Below are 18,092 nucleotides of genomic sequence, written 5' to 3'. Positions count from 1 at the left end.
GATCATCCCTACTGCCTCTGATCTGGAGGACTCACTAAACAGAGAACATCCCTGGTCATCCCTACTGCCTCTGATCTGGTGGACTCACTAAACAGAGAACATCCCTGGTCATCTCTACTGCCTCTGATCTGGTGGACTCACTAAACAGAGAACATCCCTGGTTATCCCTACTGCCTCTGATCTGGAGGACTCACTAAACAGAGAACATCCCTGGTCCTCCATACTGCCTCTGATCTGGAGGACTCACTAAACAGAGAACATCCCTGGTCATCCCTACTGCCTCTGATCTGGAGGACTCACTAAACAGATAGCATCCCTGGTCCTCCCTACTGCCTCTGATCTGGAGGACTCACTAAACAGAGAACATCCCTGGACATCCCTACTGCCTCTGATCTGGAGGACTCACTAAACAGAGAACATCCCTGGTCCTCCCTACTGCCTCTGATCTGGAGGACTCACTAAACAGAGAACTTCCCTGGTCATCCCTACTGCCTCTGATCTGGAGGACTCACTAAACAGAGAACATCCCTGGTCCTCCCTACTGCCTCTGATCTGGAGGACTCACTAAACAGAGAACATCCCTGGACATCCCTACTGCCTCTGATCTGGAGGACTCACTAAACAGAGAACATCCCTGGTCCTCCCTACTGCCTCTGATCTGGAGGACTCACTAAACAGAGAACATCCCTGGTCATCCGTACTGCCTCTGATCTGGAGGACTCACTAAACAGAGAACTTCCCTGGTCATCTCTACTGCCTCTGATCTGGAGGACTCACTAAACAGAGAACATCCCTGGACATCCCTACTGCCTCTGATCTGGAGGACTCACTAAACAGAGAACATCCCTGGTCCTCCCTACTGCCTCTGATCTGGAGGACTCACTAAACAGAGAACATCCCTGGTCATCCGTACTGCCTCTGATCTGGAGGACTCACTAAACAGAGAACATCCCTGGTCATCTCTACTGCCTCTGATCTGGAGGACTCACTAAACAGAGAACATCCCTGGTCATCCCTACTGCCTCTGATCTGGAGGACTCACTAAACAGAGAACATCCCTGGTCCTCCCTACTGCCTCTGATCTGGAGGACTCACTAAACACACTGTCTGAGTGTTGGAGTGTGCCCCTGGCTAACTAGATAAAATACCAAATCAAATAGTGCCATCTGGTTTGCTTAATATAAGGAATTTGAAATTATTTATACTTTTACTTTTGATACCTAAGTATATTTTAAACCAAATACTTTTAGGCTTATACTCAAGTAGTATTTTACTGGGTGACTTTCATTGTTACTTGAATCATTTTCTATGAAGGTGTCTTTACTTTTACTCAAGTATGACAACTGGGTACTTTTTCCACCACTGCTAGTATATAAGCCTACCCTTGATATCAAATGAAGCTCTTCGATTAAAAAGGGAGACATTTCTCAGAGATGATCCTACACTGACCTCTGGAGGGAAACTGTGGGATGACACAAAGTCACGCCAGAATTCTATAGTATCCTATTCAATTCAATTCCATTGGCTTGAGATATAAAACAAAAGAAACACATTTAAGATTATCCCTAAATACATATATACCTTTTATACAAACCATTCCACAATATAATGATACTGTCACTAAAGCATATACCTCATACCAGTTAAATAAAGGTTGAATAAAAAAGAAAGAAAGAAAAAAGATATGATCAAATGCAATTAGAATCAAGTTAGAAGGTAGTGCAAGTTTAAGACTGGATCTTGTCAGCCCTGCTCTATGATAGGCTGTTACTGTCACCTGATGCAGCATGGCAGGGGGAGAGGAGAGGGAGAGGGGACAGGGCTGTGCCTTAGACAGCTATCATTTACATTTTTAGATTTGAAAAAACATATGTCCTCCTCTTCTCCCCTCTCCTCTCCTCTCCTCTCCTCCTCTCCTCTCCTCTCCTCTCCTCTCCTCTCCTCTCCTCTCCTCTCCTCCTCCTCTCCTCCCCCTCCTCTCCTCCTCCTCCTCCTCCTCTCCTCCCCCTCCTCTCCTCCTCCTCCTCCTCCTCTCCTCCCCCTCCTCTCCTCCTCCTCCTCCTCCTCCTCCTCCTCCCCCTCCTCTCCTCCTCCTCCCCCTCCTCTCCTCCCCCTCCTATCCTCCTCCTCTCCTCCCCCTCCTCTCCTCCCCCTCCTCTCCCTCCTCCTCTCCTCCCCCTCCTCTCCTCCCCCTCCTCTCCTCCTCCTCTCCTCCCCCTCCTCCTCTCCTCCCCCTCCTCTCCTCCTCCTCTCCTCCCCCTCCTCTCCTCCTCCTCTCCCTCTCCTCCCCCTCCTCTGCTCCTCCTCTCCTCCCTGCTGCTTTTCTTAGTACTGCTGACGGAAATAGAAGCTGTCAGTTTGGATCAGGATCCCACTCCAGTAACAACAGTAGAATGCCATAATATTAATTATAAACATTACATTTGGATATTGTCTTTTTACATTGTCTTTTTTATTGATGTTATTCATTACATCAATCAATAGAGAGATAAAAAGTAAATATCCAAATGTAAATGTTTATTATTAAAATCATGAATTTGATGTTCTATTTATAGGGCCAGGATCCAACTGCAGTAACCCTCCATGCCGAGGCACCTGCTGCTGCAGACAGATACTGAGAGACTGAGATGGTGAGAGAGATACAGAGAGAGAACAGGGGAGGGGAAATAAACAACAGAAAGAACAGAACGAGTGTTTTTGTGTGATGCTTTCACACTGTGGGGACAGGGGGCCACGGTGATATATTTACATAGAGACGCCGTACAAAAACCTCCTACCATTCACTTCCATACAGGGCAGGTCTGGGGCCTATTCACACACTACTACAGACTGTCGAGGAGTCTGGAGAGATGTTTTGATAATACTGAAGGATAAAACAAGATTTCAACCAGTCTTCAGGATTATAAAATCTGCTTTATTGGGAGCATTTTCCTAGACAAAACAACAAACTTATGGAGTCAGATTTAGTTCCATAAGGGAGTTGGTTTGATTCATGTTTGACCACAAAATCTCCTCAAATGTTTTGCTGAACTCAGTAGTTATTTTTAGAGTATCTCTGAGTATCTCTGAGTATCTCTGTTCATATTCCCTTGAGGCTGAATGACAAAAAAGATCTGAGGTATTTTTGGAAGAGGAGGAAAACGATGTGACACTGGAAGTGAGGCCTACTTTGGGAATGGAACCAAACTCACTGTTTTAGGTAAGTTCACTTCAGATGAACGACATTGATATAGATCTGTAACCCTGGAGATGTTTGATTAGTGTCTCTGATTCAGCTGAACTAAATGGTTGATGTGAAAACACTGTGACTTCAAACCAACCAGCCTTCTTTGGCAATGGAACCAAACTCACTGTTTTAGGTAAATACTTCCTAATTGATTTACTTACTGTACCTGACAATGTTATGTTTATGGATCTAATAGTTCATTTGAACAATTGGCAAGTCGTAAAAAGCGGTTATTATGTTAGATGCCAAATACGTAGACAAGTTCAGTAGCTACTGGTTGGCACATTACTGCTCAGTACGTCCGCACTGTGACAACTATGATCCTGCATTCTTTGGAGCAGGAACCAAACTGACTGTTCTGGGTAAGAGAATATTCACCATGATGGAACTAATGGGTCTCTATTTGTGGTTTAGGGGTTTGGTGATGTGAGGAGTTAGTTGATTCTAGATTCAGTACATTAGATTAGTTCATACTAGTGTTACTCCGCTTTTTGATGTTAAGCCTGTACACTGTGCCAACTATGAGGCCTATTTTGGACAAGGCACCAAATTAACAGTTCTCGGTAAGTGATCCCGTACACTATGTTTGGCGTACGGACAATGAATGTGAGTGAGACAACATGCTCGTGAGAAGAGATTTGATATCGTAGTATTACAGTATGTTTGAGTCATCTGTGTCGGTCTTGTTTAACTGGTTGAAACGCGGTGTTGATCGGTAGGACGTCTTGACCAATACAGTTATCGAAGGCCAAGTACGATTTAAAGTTGACGAGAAAAGGACTTGCTTGACTAGAGCAGTATCCCACTGTACTGTGTTAATGGGGCCAGGCTCAGCACGTCTATACTGTATATCTATAATAGAGCAGTGTTCCACTGTACTGTGCTAATGGTGTCGGCCAGGCTTACTTCGGTGGAGGAACCAGGTTAACTGTTCTAGGTGAGAAATGACACTGAAAAAAAGAGCAGTAAGCTGTTGGTTATAAACCATGTAAACTATGTGGTTATAATGTAGGTGGTTGTAAAGTTTATTAGAGAATGGTACTGTAACAGAATGACTGGGTGGTATCTATCGATCGTCCTCCTGACGTGGTTACATACAGGTGGAGTAAATCCACTGTGCTGGTGGTGTCGGCCAGGCTGACTTCGGTGGAGGAACCCGGTTAACTGTTCTAGGTGAGACAACACACCAACATAATATAACGTTGGCACCTGATTGGAATTTTTAAAAACTACATGTCATTTAAACACCTTTATATCTTATGGCTACAGTCTGTAGGTTACAGTGTGTGGTTGATATTCATGGATTGGAATGTGACCTAAAGATTGGTCGAGGTGGAACGCACTTGAATTTAATTTGTAAAATAGTCCCCATAATTTATTTGGTTGTAAACTATGTCAGATTTAACTACACTCAGCTGAATGTCTCAGAGGTCCTGTGAAGAGTTTTTGAATAACTTTGTTACAGAGTAACAAAGATGGAGTCGAAACAAAGTCAGAGTGACAGTAAAGATACTGCTTTGTGTCTCTGTGCTCGTACTCTGAGGCATATTTTGGAGCCGGCACCAAACTCACCGTTTTGGGTAAGAAAACGAACAATGAACTGTTGTGGACTCTATCTGATAAATGTACACGAGGGAATAACAAAGACCAAAACATTTTTACATTTGGCAATATAGAAAATATCGGATTTGACTATACGTCTAAATGGTGTTAAAGTAAGAGACTGTATTTGAATGGATCACAGTAAATGCATTAGTTATGTGCTCCAATCATCATGGTTATAAAGCTGTCTGGCTCCGTGCCCAGACACAGTCTTCCTTCATTATAATACCTATCAGATAGAGGAGAATAGGTTCCTTCGCAGTGGAACCAGACACAGTCTTCCTTCATTATAATACCTATCAGCTAGAGGAGAAGAGGTTCCTTAGCAGTGGAACCAGACACAGTCTTCCTTCATTATAATACCTATCAGCTAGAGGAGAAGAGGTTCCTTCGCAGTGGAACCAGACACAGTCTTAGGTACTTAGGTCAAAACAATGATCATTTCATCTCTACATAATCTGGAAATGATTTTGTGATGTCATTACATTTCATAGAATAACTAAATCCAACAACCAAAGACAGCAGGTTGGGGGTGTAAAGGCTACAGCTAAACTCTGCTAGTACTGAGTAGTGAGGAGGGGTTATTTCTGTAGCTGTGTATCAGTGTGAACAACAACCAGGCGTACTTCGGCAATGGCACCAAACTCACAGTTCTGGGTGAGAAAACTGATTCTGTCATCTGTTATCTATGCCGTCATGGGTTTATCTGTTAGTGAAAGAGACGTTGTCTAATTTTTTTTATCCGGTGTGTGAACCAGAGATGGAGAGAAAATATCTTTATGGTTTATAAAACAATGTTCCAATTCCTCAGGTGTTTGGTTTGTAATGAATATATATTGTGGTGTTGTATCAGTTTGAATGGAAGTGCATAACAGTTCAGAAGAGGCAAAGTAACAGATCTGTGTCAGATGTCATCCAGTGTCTGTAATGTAGAGCATGGCATGTCTCTGTGGTACACGGATAAGGCAGAGTTTGGTCCAGGTACCAGACTCACTGTTCTAGGTAAGGGATTCAGCTTTTCAACTTTCTTTAAAAAAATATATTGCAAATACATCATCATGAAATTATTTTTAAATTAAGGGGTTTGTTTGCTTTGCATTCCTGGCATAGTTGAGCATGAAAATATTCAGGGGGGGGGGACATTTAAGCTGTACAAAGAGCTAATGATAAAGTGAATTAGCCCTATGCTCTGTCGACATAGACATGCTTAGAAATACGGTATTACTTCCTTTGCTACAAGCCAAACTACTGCAAATACACCAATGGGTAGCTAGAATCCTCTTGGTTTTCTGTCTGTGAGGATGTGGTGTGCTCTGGTGCTAATGCTGCCTACTTTGGAGAGGGAACTAAGCTAACAGTTCTGGGTAAGAAAACTGTAATACTGGTAGAATACTGTAAGAATACTGTTATAATACTGTAGTAATACTGTTAGAATACTGTAATACTGGTAGAATACTGTAATACTGTTAGAATACTGTAGTAATACTGCAGTAATACTGGTAGAATACTGTAATACTGTTAGAATACTGTAAGAATACTGTACTAATACTGTAGTAATACTGGTAGAAAACTGTAATACTGGTAGAACCTGTAGTAACACTGTAAGAATACTGTAGTAATACTGTTAGAATACTGCAAGAATACTGTAGTAATACTGTAAGAATACTGTAAGAATATTGTTAGAATACTGTGGTAATACTGTTACAATACTGTAAGAATACTGTTAGAATAATGTAGTAATACTGTTACAATACTGTAAGAATACTGTTATAATACTGCAAGAATACTGTTATAATACTATAAGAATACTGTTATAATACTGTAAGAATATTGTAAGAGGAATACTGTAATACTACTGTAGTAATAATGATACTATAAGAATACTGTAGTAATAATGATACTATAAGAATACTGTAAGAATACTGTAGTAATAATGATACTATAAGAATACTGTAAGAATACTGTAATAATACTGTAATAATACTGTAGTAATATTAATACTGTAAGAATTCTGTAAGAATGTGTTTCTATGTGATTGACTTGGCATACATTTATTGATTAATGACATTTTGTGATGAACTCTCTCATTTTCATTTTGTGATGAACTCTCTCATTGATTCATTTTGTGATGAACTCTCTCATTGATTCATTTTGTGATGAACTGTCTCATTGATTCATTTTGTGATGAACTGTCTCATTGATTCATTTTGTGATTAACTCTCTCATTGATTCATTTTGTGATGAACTCTCTCATTGATTCATTTTGTGATGAACTCTCTCATTGATTCATTTTGTGATGAACTGTGTTTTAAAGCCCTCGGGTTCAGGTATGATGTCGACAGCAAACAGAGCCATTGATTGAGTGTTAAAATACTCCACTGTTTTCTCCATGCAGATCCAAACATCAAAGTCACTGAACCCACAGTGAAAGTCCTAGCACCCTCCGCTAAGGAGTGTGAAGATAGAAACAAGAAGAAGAAGAAGACCCTAGTGTGTGTAGCCACCCGCTTCTACCCCGACCACGTCACGGTCTTCTGGCAAGTCAACAATGTCAACAGAACTGAAGGTGCCGGGACCGACAACAGGGCCTTGTGGGATAAAGATGGTTTATACAGTATCACCAGCAGACTGAGAGTCCCAGCCAATGAATGGCACAAACCAGAGAACAGATTCACCTGCATTGTCAGCTTTTACGATGGGACTGACAATATAAGAGTGACTAATGACACCATTAGTGGAGATCTCCAAGGTAATAAAACAATGAACACTGTTTCTGAGAAGAAAGAGATTTGACTGAACTAGTACACTAGTTATGAAGCTCCAATGCATTCCCCAATGTCTAAGTGGTACCGTGGTGTATAATCTCATCTGAAACTCTCCTTCTTTGTTTCTTTCAGGTCAAAGTGGGGGAGAGATAACGACAGGTAAATGTGCCCATTTTATACCTGCATACTGTACTGATGACCAGCATACTGATGACCTGCATACTGATGACCTGCATACTGTACTGATGACCTGCATACTGTACTGATGACCTGCATACTGTACTGATGACCTGCATACTGTACTGATGACCTGCATACTGATGACCTGCATACTGATGACCTGCATACTGTACTGATGACCTGCATACTGATGACCTGCATACTGTACTGATGACCTGCATACTGATGACCTGCATACTGATGACCTGCATACTGTACTGATGACCTGCATACTGATGACCTGCATACTGTACTGATGACCTGCATACTGATGACCTGCATACTGTACTGATGACCTGCATACTGATGACCTGCATACTGATGACCTGCATACTGATGACCTGCATACTGTACTGATGACCTGCATACTGTACTGATGACCTGCATACTGATGACCTGCATACTGTACTGATGACCTGCATACTGTACTGATGACCTGCATACTGATGACCTGCATACTGTACTGATGACCTGCATACTGATGACCTGCATACTGTACTGATGACCTGCATACTGATGACCTGCATACTGTATTGATGACCTGCATTCTGTACTGATGACCTGCATACTGTACTGATGACCTGCATACTGATGACCTGCATACTGTACTGATGACCTGTATACTGATGACCTGCAAACTGATGACCTGCATACTGTACTGATGACCTGCATACTGTACTGATGACCTGCATACTGACGACCTGCATACTGTACTGATGACCTGCATACTGATGACCTGCATACTGTACTGATGACCTATATACTGTACTGATGACCTACATACTGTACTGATGACCTGCATACTGTACTGATGACCTACATACTGATGACCTGCATACTGATGACCTGCATACTGTACTGATGACCTACATACTGTACTGATGACCTACATACTGTACTGATGACCTACATACTGTTCTGATGACCTGCATACTGATGACCTGCATACTGTACTGATGACCTGCATACTGTTCTGATGACCTGCATACTGTACTGATGACCTGCATACTGTACTGATGACCTGCATACTGATGACCAACATACTGATGACCTGCATACTGATGACCTGCATACTGCACTGAAGACCTACATACTGATGACCTACATACTGATGACCTGCATACTGTACTGATGACCTGCATACTGATGACCTGCATACTGATGACCTGCATACTGATGACCTGAATACTGCACTGATGACCTACATACTGATGACCTGCATACTGATGACCTGCATACTGTACTGGTGACCTGCGTACTGTACTGATGACCTGCATACTGTACTGATGACCTGCATACTGATGACCTGCATACTGTACTGATGACCTGCATACTGATGACCTGCATACTGATGACCTGCATACTGTACTGGTGACCTGCGTACTGTACTGATGACCTGCATACTGTACTGATGACCTGCATACTGATGACCTGCATACTGATGACCTGCATACTGTACTGGTGACCTGCGTACTGTACTGATGACCTGCATACTGTACTGATGACCTGCATACTGATGACCTACATACTGATGACCTGCATACTGATGACCTACATGCTGATGACCTGCATACTGATGACCTGCATACTGATGACCTACATACTGATGACCTGCATACTGTACTGATGACCTGTATACTGATGACCTGCATACTGATGACCTGCATACTGATGACCTGCATACTGATGACCTACATACTGATGATCTGCATACTGATGACCTACATACTGATGACCTGCATACTGATTACCTGCATACTGATGACCTGCATACTGTACTGATGACCTGCATACTGATGACCTGCATACTGATGACCTGCAAACTGATGACCTACATACTGATGACCTGCATACTGATGACCTACATACTGATGACCTGCATACTGATGACCTGCATACTGTACTGATGACCTGCATACTGTACTGATGACATACATACTGTACTGATGACCTGCATACTAATGACCTGCATACTGATGACCTGCATACTGTACTGATGACCTGTACACTGTACTGATGACCTACATACTGTACTGATGACCTGCATACTAATGACCTGCATACTGATGACCTGCATACTGTACTGATGACCTGCATACTGTACTGATGACCTGCATACTGTACTGACGACCTGCATACTGATGACCTGCATACTGTACTGATGACCTGCATACTGTACTGATGACCTGTATACTGTACTGATGACCTACATACTGTACTGATGACCTGCATACTAATGACCTGCATACTGATGACCTGCATACTGTACTGATGACCTGCATACTGTACTGACGACCTGCATACTGATGACCTACATACTGTACTGATGACCTGCAGTGTATATCAGGATTTTCCTGGTCCTGGGTTAGGGTTTAGGGGTTAGGGTTAGGTCTTAGGGTTAGGGTTAGGGTTAGGGGTTAGGGTTAGGGGTTAGTGTTAGGGTTAGGGTTAGGGTTAGGGATTAGGGTTAGGGGTTAGGGGTTAGGGTTAGAGTTAAGGGTTAAGGTTATGGGTTAGGGTTATGGACCCAAAGGGTCATATTTCATATCCCCAGGATCAAGAAACATTGGCCTAGATCATTGGTTGGATCCCCAGGACCCAGAAACACTGGCCTAGATCATTGGTTGGATCCCTAGGACCAGGAAACACTGGCCTAGATCATTGGTTATATCCCCAGGACCAAGGAACACTGGCCTAGATCATTGGTTGGATCCCCAGGACCCAGAAACACTGGCCTAGATCATTAGTTGGATCCCAGGGCCAAGAAACACTAACCTAGATCATTGGTTGTGCTGTATTTTTCTCAATGGATGATCTGCTAACAATATCATCTGATACCACCTTAATCAAGGTAATTTGAATGTATTATTGTCCTTGCAGATTACTATGTGAAGAGCACCCAGACTGCCAAGCTGGCCTACAGCATCTTCATCGCTAAGAGTACCTTCTATGGCCTGGTCGTCATGGTTATGATTTGGAAGTTCCAGGTGAGTTCGCTGCAAATATGATAAAGGTTCATCACACAGCCATCTCTCTCCTCTTCTATCTCTGCCTTGTGCTAAAGGAGTCCCAGATCAGTTTCGTACGGTCTTGCCAACTCCTATGGTCAGGTTGACAGTGACCACACAAACAGATCCCACTGGGCACACCACGTCGTTTCAACGTGGATAATTGGGAAATATTTGGTTTAGACGTTGATCAATCAGATTACAATTTATGTTCACCCAATCAAAAAAGACAGCCAAAAGTTAGTTGAATTCCCAGTGTGTCTGATTTGTGTTATCACTGGGCTTCATCTAATAGAACAACCACATGAGCTGGATTGCAGTTGAGAGTTACATTATAGCACACGGTACAAATGATCAATGCCATTTGAGATTCTATTTTGATTTTAAGCGGAGATCTCTCAACGATCCATCCCACGATAGCACAGAGGTCATAATCAGTGAAAAATAGCATAGCTAAGCGTGACTGGGTTAAAACCTGGGATGGAAGACAGATGAACTCTCCAGTAGGAGGGGCTGCCCAGTATAATGTTTTTGTTTCTGATAGTGACCCTGACCTTGAATATCTGATATTGTTTTAAATCGATCAAAATTCAACATATTTTGTTTATGTTGAAATTAGTTTACCATAATGACACAATCCTGTGATTTAAATTTCACCCCCCACCCCCCCCAAACAAAAACAGTTTAAGTCTTTAATTTTAAAAAAAAGTATATTCTACGTAGATTCCACGTCACAATACGTTGACAAGTAGCGTTGAAACGACGTTGATTCAATCAGTTTGAGCCCAGTGGGATGTCACATGACAGGCAGGCGGGATACGCAGGACAGAACAAACAGATCTGGGACCAGGCTAGTTAACGACCATAGGAGTTGACAAGACAACACAAACAGATCTGGGACCAGGCTAGGTAATGAACATAGGAGTTGACAAGACAGCACATACAGATCTGGGACCATGCTAGCTATGGGCTAATAAAGGTTTGATCCTGACACCATCATATAAATAAAACCTTGATTCTATTTCTGTGGACACCATACTGTCTTTATCCTGTATCTCTGTGTTTCCATACAGACACCATACTGTCTTTATCCTGTATCTCTGTGTTTCCATACAGACACCATACAGACACCATACTGTCTTTATCCTGTATCTCTGTGTTTCCATACAGACACCATACTGTCTTTATCCTGTATCTCTGTGTTTCCATACAGACACCATACTGTCTTTATCCTGTATCTCTGTGTTTCCATACAGACACCATACTGTCTTCATCCTGTATCTCTGTGTTCCCATACAGACACCATACTGTCTTCATCCTGTATCTCTGTGTCTGTTTTTCACATGCAGGGCTCCTCAGAGAAACAGATTTAACGGAATACAAGTGGCCCAAGGAGGATGTCCTGCATGGGTGTTGATTCTTCCATGTGATCAAGAATGGACTGGCAAATGGGCAATTCTGGCAAATGCCAGATGGACCGATTCATCTTTAGCCCAGTGGGCCTGTCTAAATTGGCTTTTTTTTTTTAGCAAAATAATAATAATTTGTCTAGTAAAGAGGGTCTTAAAGAAAAACATGGGCAGGTGTGTTAGAAATGCCTGGGCCGGTTTCTGGTCCCAGTCTGCCCCTGCATATAATTGTATTGTCCATTGTGCTTATTGTTGCCAGTATCTCTTTATTGCCCTGTCTATGTGAAGATGTGCTTTTAAGAATCTCCTATGAACATGAACTTGCAATTTAAATGTATATTTGAATAAATTCAGCCAAACCAATCTTTCCATTAACTTACAAAATCAATGTCTGTTTGTTTTTCCAGTAATTACAGTAGAGTATGTATCAATACACTTTGCTTTCCAATTTCTAAATGTTCATTTGTGAATAATAAACGGTATATAATTAGGGGACAGATCAAAATGTACCTCTCCACAGTTAAATATTGTCACGACCCTCCCCCTCATAGAATTAACTCAATATAATGTTTACGACCACAAATAACAAGAACTGTAGCAACCCTGTTTTTATAAACGTGGATATTGACTTTGCCACTTCAGTCTGCTTTTCTGGCACAGTTGATGCCACGCAGGGCTTTGGGCCAGAAGGTTGAGGGTTTACCGACCACCACAGACGAGCTCCCTCTCCCTGCCTGTTTCATCACATTACGATCAGAGACGGAGGCAGACCATGATCAGCTAGGGGGAAATCAGAGTTTCAACATTTTGATGCCATATTTATATAAAATATATTCAACGAATCTTCCACCGACAGGTTTGACAACCAATTAACAAAACAAACCAACTTCGAGCACTTCGATATCATGGTTTGTGTTTTGAACAAACAGAAAATACATCCCTCCCTGTCTTGTAGACTTACCCAGTATTGAAGGCTTGGCTTGACAATCTCCTAGTGTCATTAAACTTTCTAGTGTTTTGGAACAATGTCTCTTTTCATTCATCAATTGGCCACTGCACAGTTTGGATTGATTGATTGATTTTATTTGTCTGTACAAAACAAATACATATATATATATATATAGAATAATCAGACACTATACTAGATGTTTGGGGCTGCAGGGGAACCATGATGTTCAGCATAATCATACACTAGACTAGATGTTTGGGGCTGCTGGGGAACCATGATGTGAAGCATAATCAGACACTAGATTAGATGTTTGGGGCTGCTGGGGGGAACCATGATGTTCAGCATAATCAGACACTAGACTAGATGTTTGGGGCTGCTGGGGAACCATGATGTGCAGCATAATCAGACACTAGACTAGATGTTTGGGGCTGCTGGTGAACCATGATGTGCAGCATAATCAGACACTATACTAGATGTTTGGGGCTGCTGGGGAACCATTATGTGCAGCATAATCAGACACTATACTAGATGTTTGGGGCTGCTGGGGAACCGTGATGTTCAGCATAATCAGACACTAGACTAAATGTTTGGGGCTGCTGGGGAACCATGATGTGCAGCATAATCAGACACTAGACTAAATGTTTGGGGCTGCTGGGGCACCATGATGTGCAGCATAATCAGACACTAGACTAGATGTTTGGGGCTGCTGGGGGGAACCATGATGTTCAGCATAATCAGACACTAGACTAGATGTTTGGGGCTGCTGGGGAACCATGATGTGCAGCATAATCAGACACTAGACTAGATGTTTGGGGCTGCTGGGGAACCATGATGTGCAGCATAATCAGACACTAGACTAGATGTTTGGGGCTGCCGGGGAACCATGATGTGCAGCATAATCAGACACTAGACTAGATGTTTGGGGCTGCTGGGGAACCATGATGTTCAGCATAATCAGACACTAGACTAGATGTTTGGGGCTGCTGGTGAACCATGATGTGTTTGAGTCTTTATGGTGTCTGTAGCTTCTAGGTTTTCATCTAATTGGTCGACAGATTATCATAAGAAAATTCAAAATCTTCATAAAAACAATATGCCATTTCAGAGTTTCCATCAGTAAAGTTTGGAGCCGGACAACATGGGAAGATTGTAATTTACCGAACATTTGATAAATTGGACATCCATTCAGATCCAACCTGGCGCAGATCAATTAACGAGGAATAATGTGGCCAAATGAGCCACATTTATATGTCCTTAAAAACAGCCTAATAAAAATAATTCATTATTTATCTGTTATTTTACCAGGTATGTTGACTGAGAACACGTTCTCATTTGCAGCAACGACCTGGGGAATAGTTACAGGGGAGAGGAGGGGGGGATGAATGAGACAATTGTAAACTGGGGATTATTAGGTGGCCGTGATGGTTTGAGGGCCAGATTTGGAATTTTACCAGGACACCAGGGTTAACACCCCAACTCTTCCGATAAGTGCCATGGGATCTTTAATGACCTCAGAGAGTCAGGACACCCGTTTAACGTCCCATCCGAAAGACGGCACCCTACACAGGGCAGTGTCCCCAATCACTGCCCTGGGGCAATGGGATATTTTTTCAGGGCATTGAATGCAAAGGCTTAAATGTCTACTGTATGATATAACCATTTTAATATATACACTACCGTTCAAAAGTTTGTGGTCACTTAGAAATGTCCTTGTTTTTGAAAGAAAAGGACATTTTTTTGTCCATTAAAATAACATCAATTTGATCAGAAATACAGTGTAGACATTGTTAATGTTGTAAATGACTATTGTAGCTGGAAACGGCTGAGTTTTAATGGAAAATCTACATAGGCGTACAGAGGCCCATTATCAGCAGCCATCACTCCTGTGTTCCAATAGCACATTGTGTAGTACCTGCAAAACACCAGTCTCAACGTCAACAGTGAAGAGGCGACTCCGGGATGCTGGCCTTCTAGGCAGAGTTTCTCTGTCCAGTCTCAACGTCAACAGTGAAGCGGCGACTCCGGGATGCTGGCCTTCTAGGCAGAGTTGCAAAGAAAAGCCATATCTCAGACTGGCCAATAAAAATAAAAGATTAAGATGGGCAAAAGAACACAGACACTGGACAGAGGAACTCTGCCTAGAAGGCCAGCATCCCGGAGTCGCCTCTTCACTGTTGACGTTGAGACTGGACAGAGGAACTCTGCCTAGAAGGCTAGCATCCCGGAGTCTCCTCTTCACTGTTGACGTTGAGACTGGTGTTTTGCGGGTACTATTTAATGAAGCTGCCAGTTGAGAACTTGTGAGGCGTCTGTTTCTCAAACTAGACACTCTAAAATACTTGTCCTCTTGCTCAGTTGTGCACCGGAGCCTCCCACACAGTTTGCGCTGTTCTGTGAAGGGAGTAGTACACAGCGTTGTACGAGATCTTCAGTTTCTTGGCAATTACTCACACGGAATAGCCTTCATTTCTCAGAACAAGAATAGACTGACGAGTTTCAGAAGAAAGCTATTTGTTTCTGGCCGTTTTGAGTCTGTAATCGAACCCACAAATGCTGATGCTCCAGATACTCAACTTGTCTAAAGAAGGACAGTTTTGTTGCTTCTTTAATCAGGACAACAGTTTTCAGCTGTGATAACACAATAGCAAAAGGGTTTTCTTTTGATCAATTAGCCTTTTAAAATGATAAACTTGGATTAGTTAACACAACGTGTCATTGGAACACAGGAGTGATGGTTGCTGATAATGGGCCTCTGTACGCCTATGTAGATATTCCATTAAAAAATCAGCCGTTTTCAGCTACAATAGTCATTTACAACATTAACAATGTCTACACTGTATTTCTGATCAATTTGATGTTATTTTAATGGACATAAATGTGCTTTTCTTTCAAAAACAAGGACATTTCTAAGTGACCACAAACTTTTGAACGGTAGTGTGTATATACGTAGCCTCTTTAAAGGAAGAGAAGCTTAGGCCAGAATAACTCCAGAGAGATAGAGATTTGCCCGTGGCAAGCTACGACACCCACATGCGTTTCCTTATGTTAGATGGCTACTGCATCTGCTATACAGACATAGACTTACAGAAGGAGGGTAATTCAAACATTTTCTATCTGAATATTTTGTATAAAGATTAGTATTATATTGTTAGATTATAGGAGTTACTCTGGTTGGGCTGCTGAAACAGTCTTCCTCAACTCAAGTCCAACTGTCAGAGTCCGTTGGAGCTCTGCTGAAAGTCTTCCTCAACTCAAGTCCAACTGTCGGAGTCCGTTGGAGCTCTGCTGAAAGTCTTCCTCAACTCAAGTCCAACTGTCAGAGTCCGTTGGAGCTCTGCTGAAACAGTCTTCCTCAACTCAAATCCAACTGTCAGAGTCCGTTGGAGCTCTGCTGAAACAGTCTTCCTCAACTCAAGTCCAACTGTCAGAGTCCGTTGGAGCTCTGCTGAAACAGTCTTCCTCAACTCAAATCCAACTGTCAGAGTCCGTTGGAGCTCTGCTGAAAGTCTTCCTCAACTCATGTCCAACTGTCAGAGTCCGTTGGAGCTCTGCTGAAACAGTCTTCCTCAACTCAAGTCCAACTGTCAGAGTCCGTTGGAGCTCTGCTGAAACAGTCTTCCTCAACTCAAGTCCAACTGTCAGAGTCCGTTGGAGCTCTGCTGAAACAGTCTTCCTCAACTCAGGTCCAACTGTCAGAGTCCGTTGGAGCTCTGCTGAAACAGTCTTCCTCAACTCAAGTCAACTGTCAGAGTCCGTTGGAGCTCTGCTGAAACAGTCTTCCTCAACTCAAGTCCAACTGTCAGAGTCCGTTGGAGCTCTGCTGAAAGTCTTCCTCAACTCAAGTCCAACTGTCAGAGTCCGTTGGAGCTCTGCTGAAACAGTCTTCCTCAACTCAAGTCCAACTGTCAGAGTCCGTTGGAGCTCTGCTGAAACAGTCTTCCTCAACTCAAGTCCAACTGTCAGAGTCCGTTGGAGCTCTGCTGAAACAGTCTTCCTCAACTCAAGTCCAACTGTCAGAGTCCGTTGGAGCTCTGCTGAAACAGTCTTCCTCAACTCAAGTCCAACTGTCGGAGTCCGTTGGAGCTCTGCTGAAACAGTCTTCCTCAACTCAAGTCCAACTGTCAGAGTCCGTTGGAGCTCTGCTGAAACAGTCTTCCTCAACTCAAGTCCAACTGTCAGAGTCCGTTGGAGCTCTGCTGAAACAGTCTTCCTCAACTCAAGTCCAATTGTCAGAGTCCGTTGGAACTCTGCTGAAACAGTCTTCCTCAACTCAAGTCCAACTGTCAGAGTCCGTTGGAGCTCTGCTGAAACAGTCTTCCTCAACTCAAGTCCAACTGTCAGAGTCCGTTGGAGCGCCGGGATGCGCTGCCTTCGTACCATAGACCTGCAGTAGCTAAAGCTTAATAATAGCCACTTCATAACAAACCTTCACAAACGTTTCTAAACTTTATTAGGGTAATATCAAAAGTCAAACCATAGTTTATTAGGAAAATACAAGCAGAAGAGCAAATGTAATTAAAAAAACTCCCGTGCCCCAAAAAAAGAGGTTGACAACCCGCCCCTAATTTCAACCCCCCCCCCCCCCCCCCCAGTAAATGTTGATCTGTCCCTTGGTTTGCCTGTGTGTAGTTTTAGCATATCAATCAGCTGGAAAACATAAACTGTTACTATATACTCTCTCTTTACTCAGTAATAAAGTTGTAAATGACAGATTGTGACTCTGATACTTATTTCCAGCTAAGAGAAGTTAGTGATGTTGAAACCGAACTCATGTCGTAATTTATGGAAAGGGCTTGGCAATGACCAATCTGACAACAATAGACTGTCAAATTAACAAGTTTATATAATTTAATCTGACAATAATAGACTGTCAAATTAACAAATGTCTATCATTTAATCTGACAATAGACACTT

The 18,092-nt window shown here is 42.5% G+C and overlaps 1 protein-coding gene and 1 long non-coding RNA gene across 46 annotated transcripts in view; one reads left to right on the top strand and one right to left on the bottom strand.

The window, feature by feature from the left end:
* Positions 1-3,878, bottom strand: part of LOC149972163 (uncharacterized) — a 240,292-nt gene extending 236,414 nt beyond the window's left edge. The window contains exon 1 of the long non-coding RNA XR_016492090.1: positions 3,747-3,878. This is a non-coding gene — a long non-coding RNA (uncharacterized LOC149972163). The remainder of the gene's footprint in view (positions 1-3,746) is intronic.
* The window catches only part of LOC110519337 (M1-specific T cell receptor beta chain), a 123,746-nt gene extending 111,133 nt beyond the window's left edge, over positions 1-12,613 (top strand). For 7 of the 45 annotated variants that reach the window (XM_090221407.1, XM_090221408.1, XM_090221410.1 and 4 more), the window contains 5 exons: positions 3,314-3,359; positions 7,224-7,577; positions 7,726-7,752; positions 10,693-10,799; positions 12,170-12,613. In XM_090221407.1, coding sequence (XP_090077533.1) covers positions 3,314-3,359; positions 7,224-7,577; positions 7,726-7,752; positions 10,693-10,799; positions 12,170-12,193 — 558 coding nt within the window. In that variant the 3' untranslated portion in view covers positions 12,194-12,613. Of the gene's footprint in view, positions 1-2,223; positions 3,200-3,309; positions 3,360-3,540; positions 3,589-3,741; positions 3,790-4,010; positions 4,400-4,691; positions 4,807-4,948; positions 5,486-5,681; positions 5,831-6,139; positions 6,193-7,223; positions 7,578-7,725; positions 7,753-10,692; positions 10,800-12,169 lie in introns of those variants that run through there. The other 38 variants (XM_090221404.1, XM_090221401.1, XM_090221405.1 and 35 more) reach the window with 34 other exon arrangements.
* Positions 12,614-18,092: the final 5,479 nt, after the last annotated feature.

This window comes from Oncorhynchus mykiss, chromosome 25, assembly GCF_057628025.1.
Source record: "Oncorhynchus mykiss isolate SJ-2025 chromosome 25, ASM5762802v1, whole genome shotgun sequence".
Classification (NCBI taxonomy): domain Eukaryota; kingdom Metazoa; phylum Chordata; class Actinopteri; order Salmoniformes; family Salmonidae; genus Oncorhynchus; species Oncorhynchus mykiss.
The sequence above is the reverse complement of the archived record's forward strand: the minus strand, read 5'-3'. Positions and strand labels throughout refer to the sequence as shown.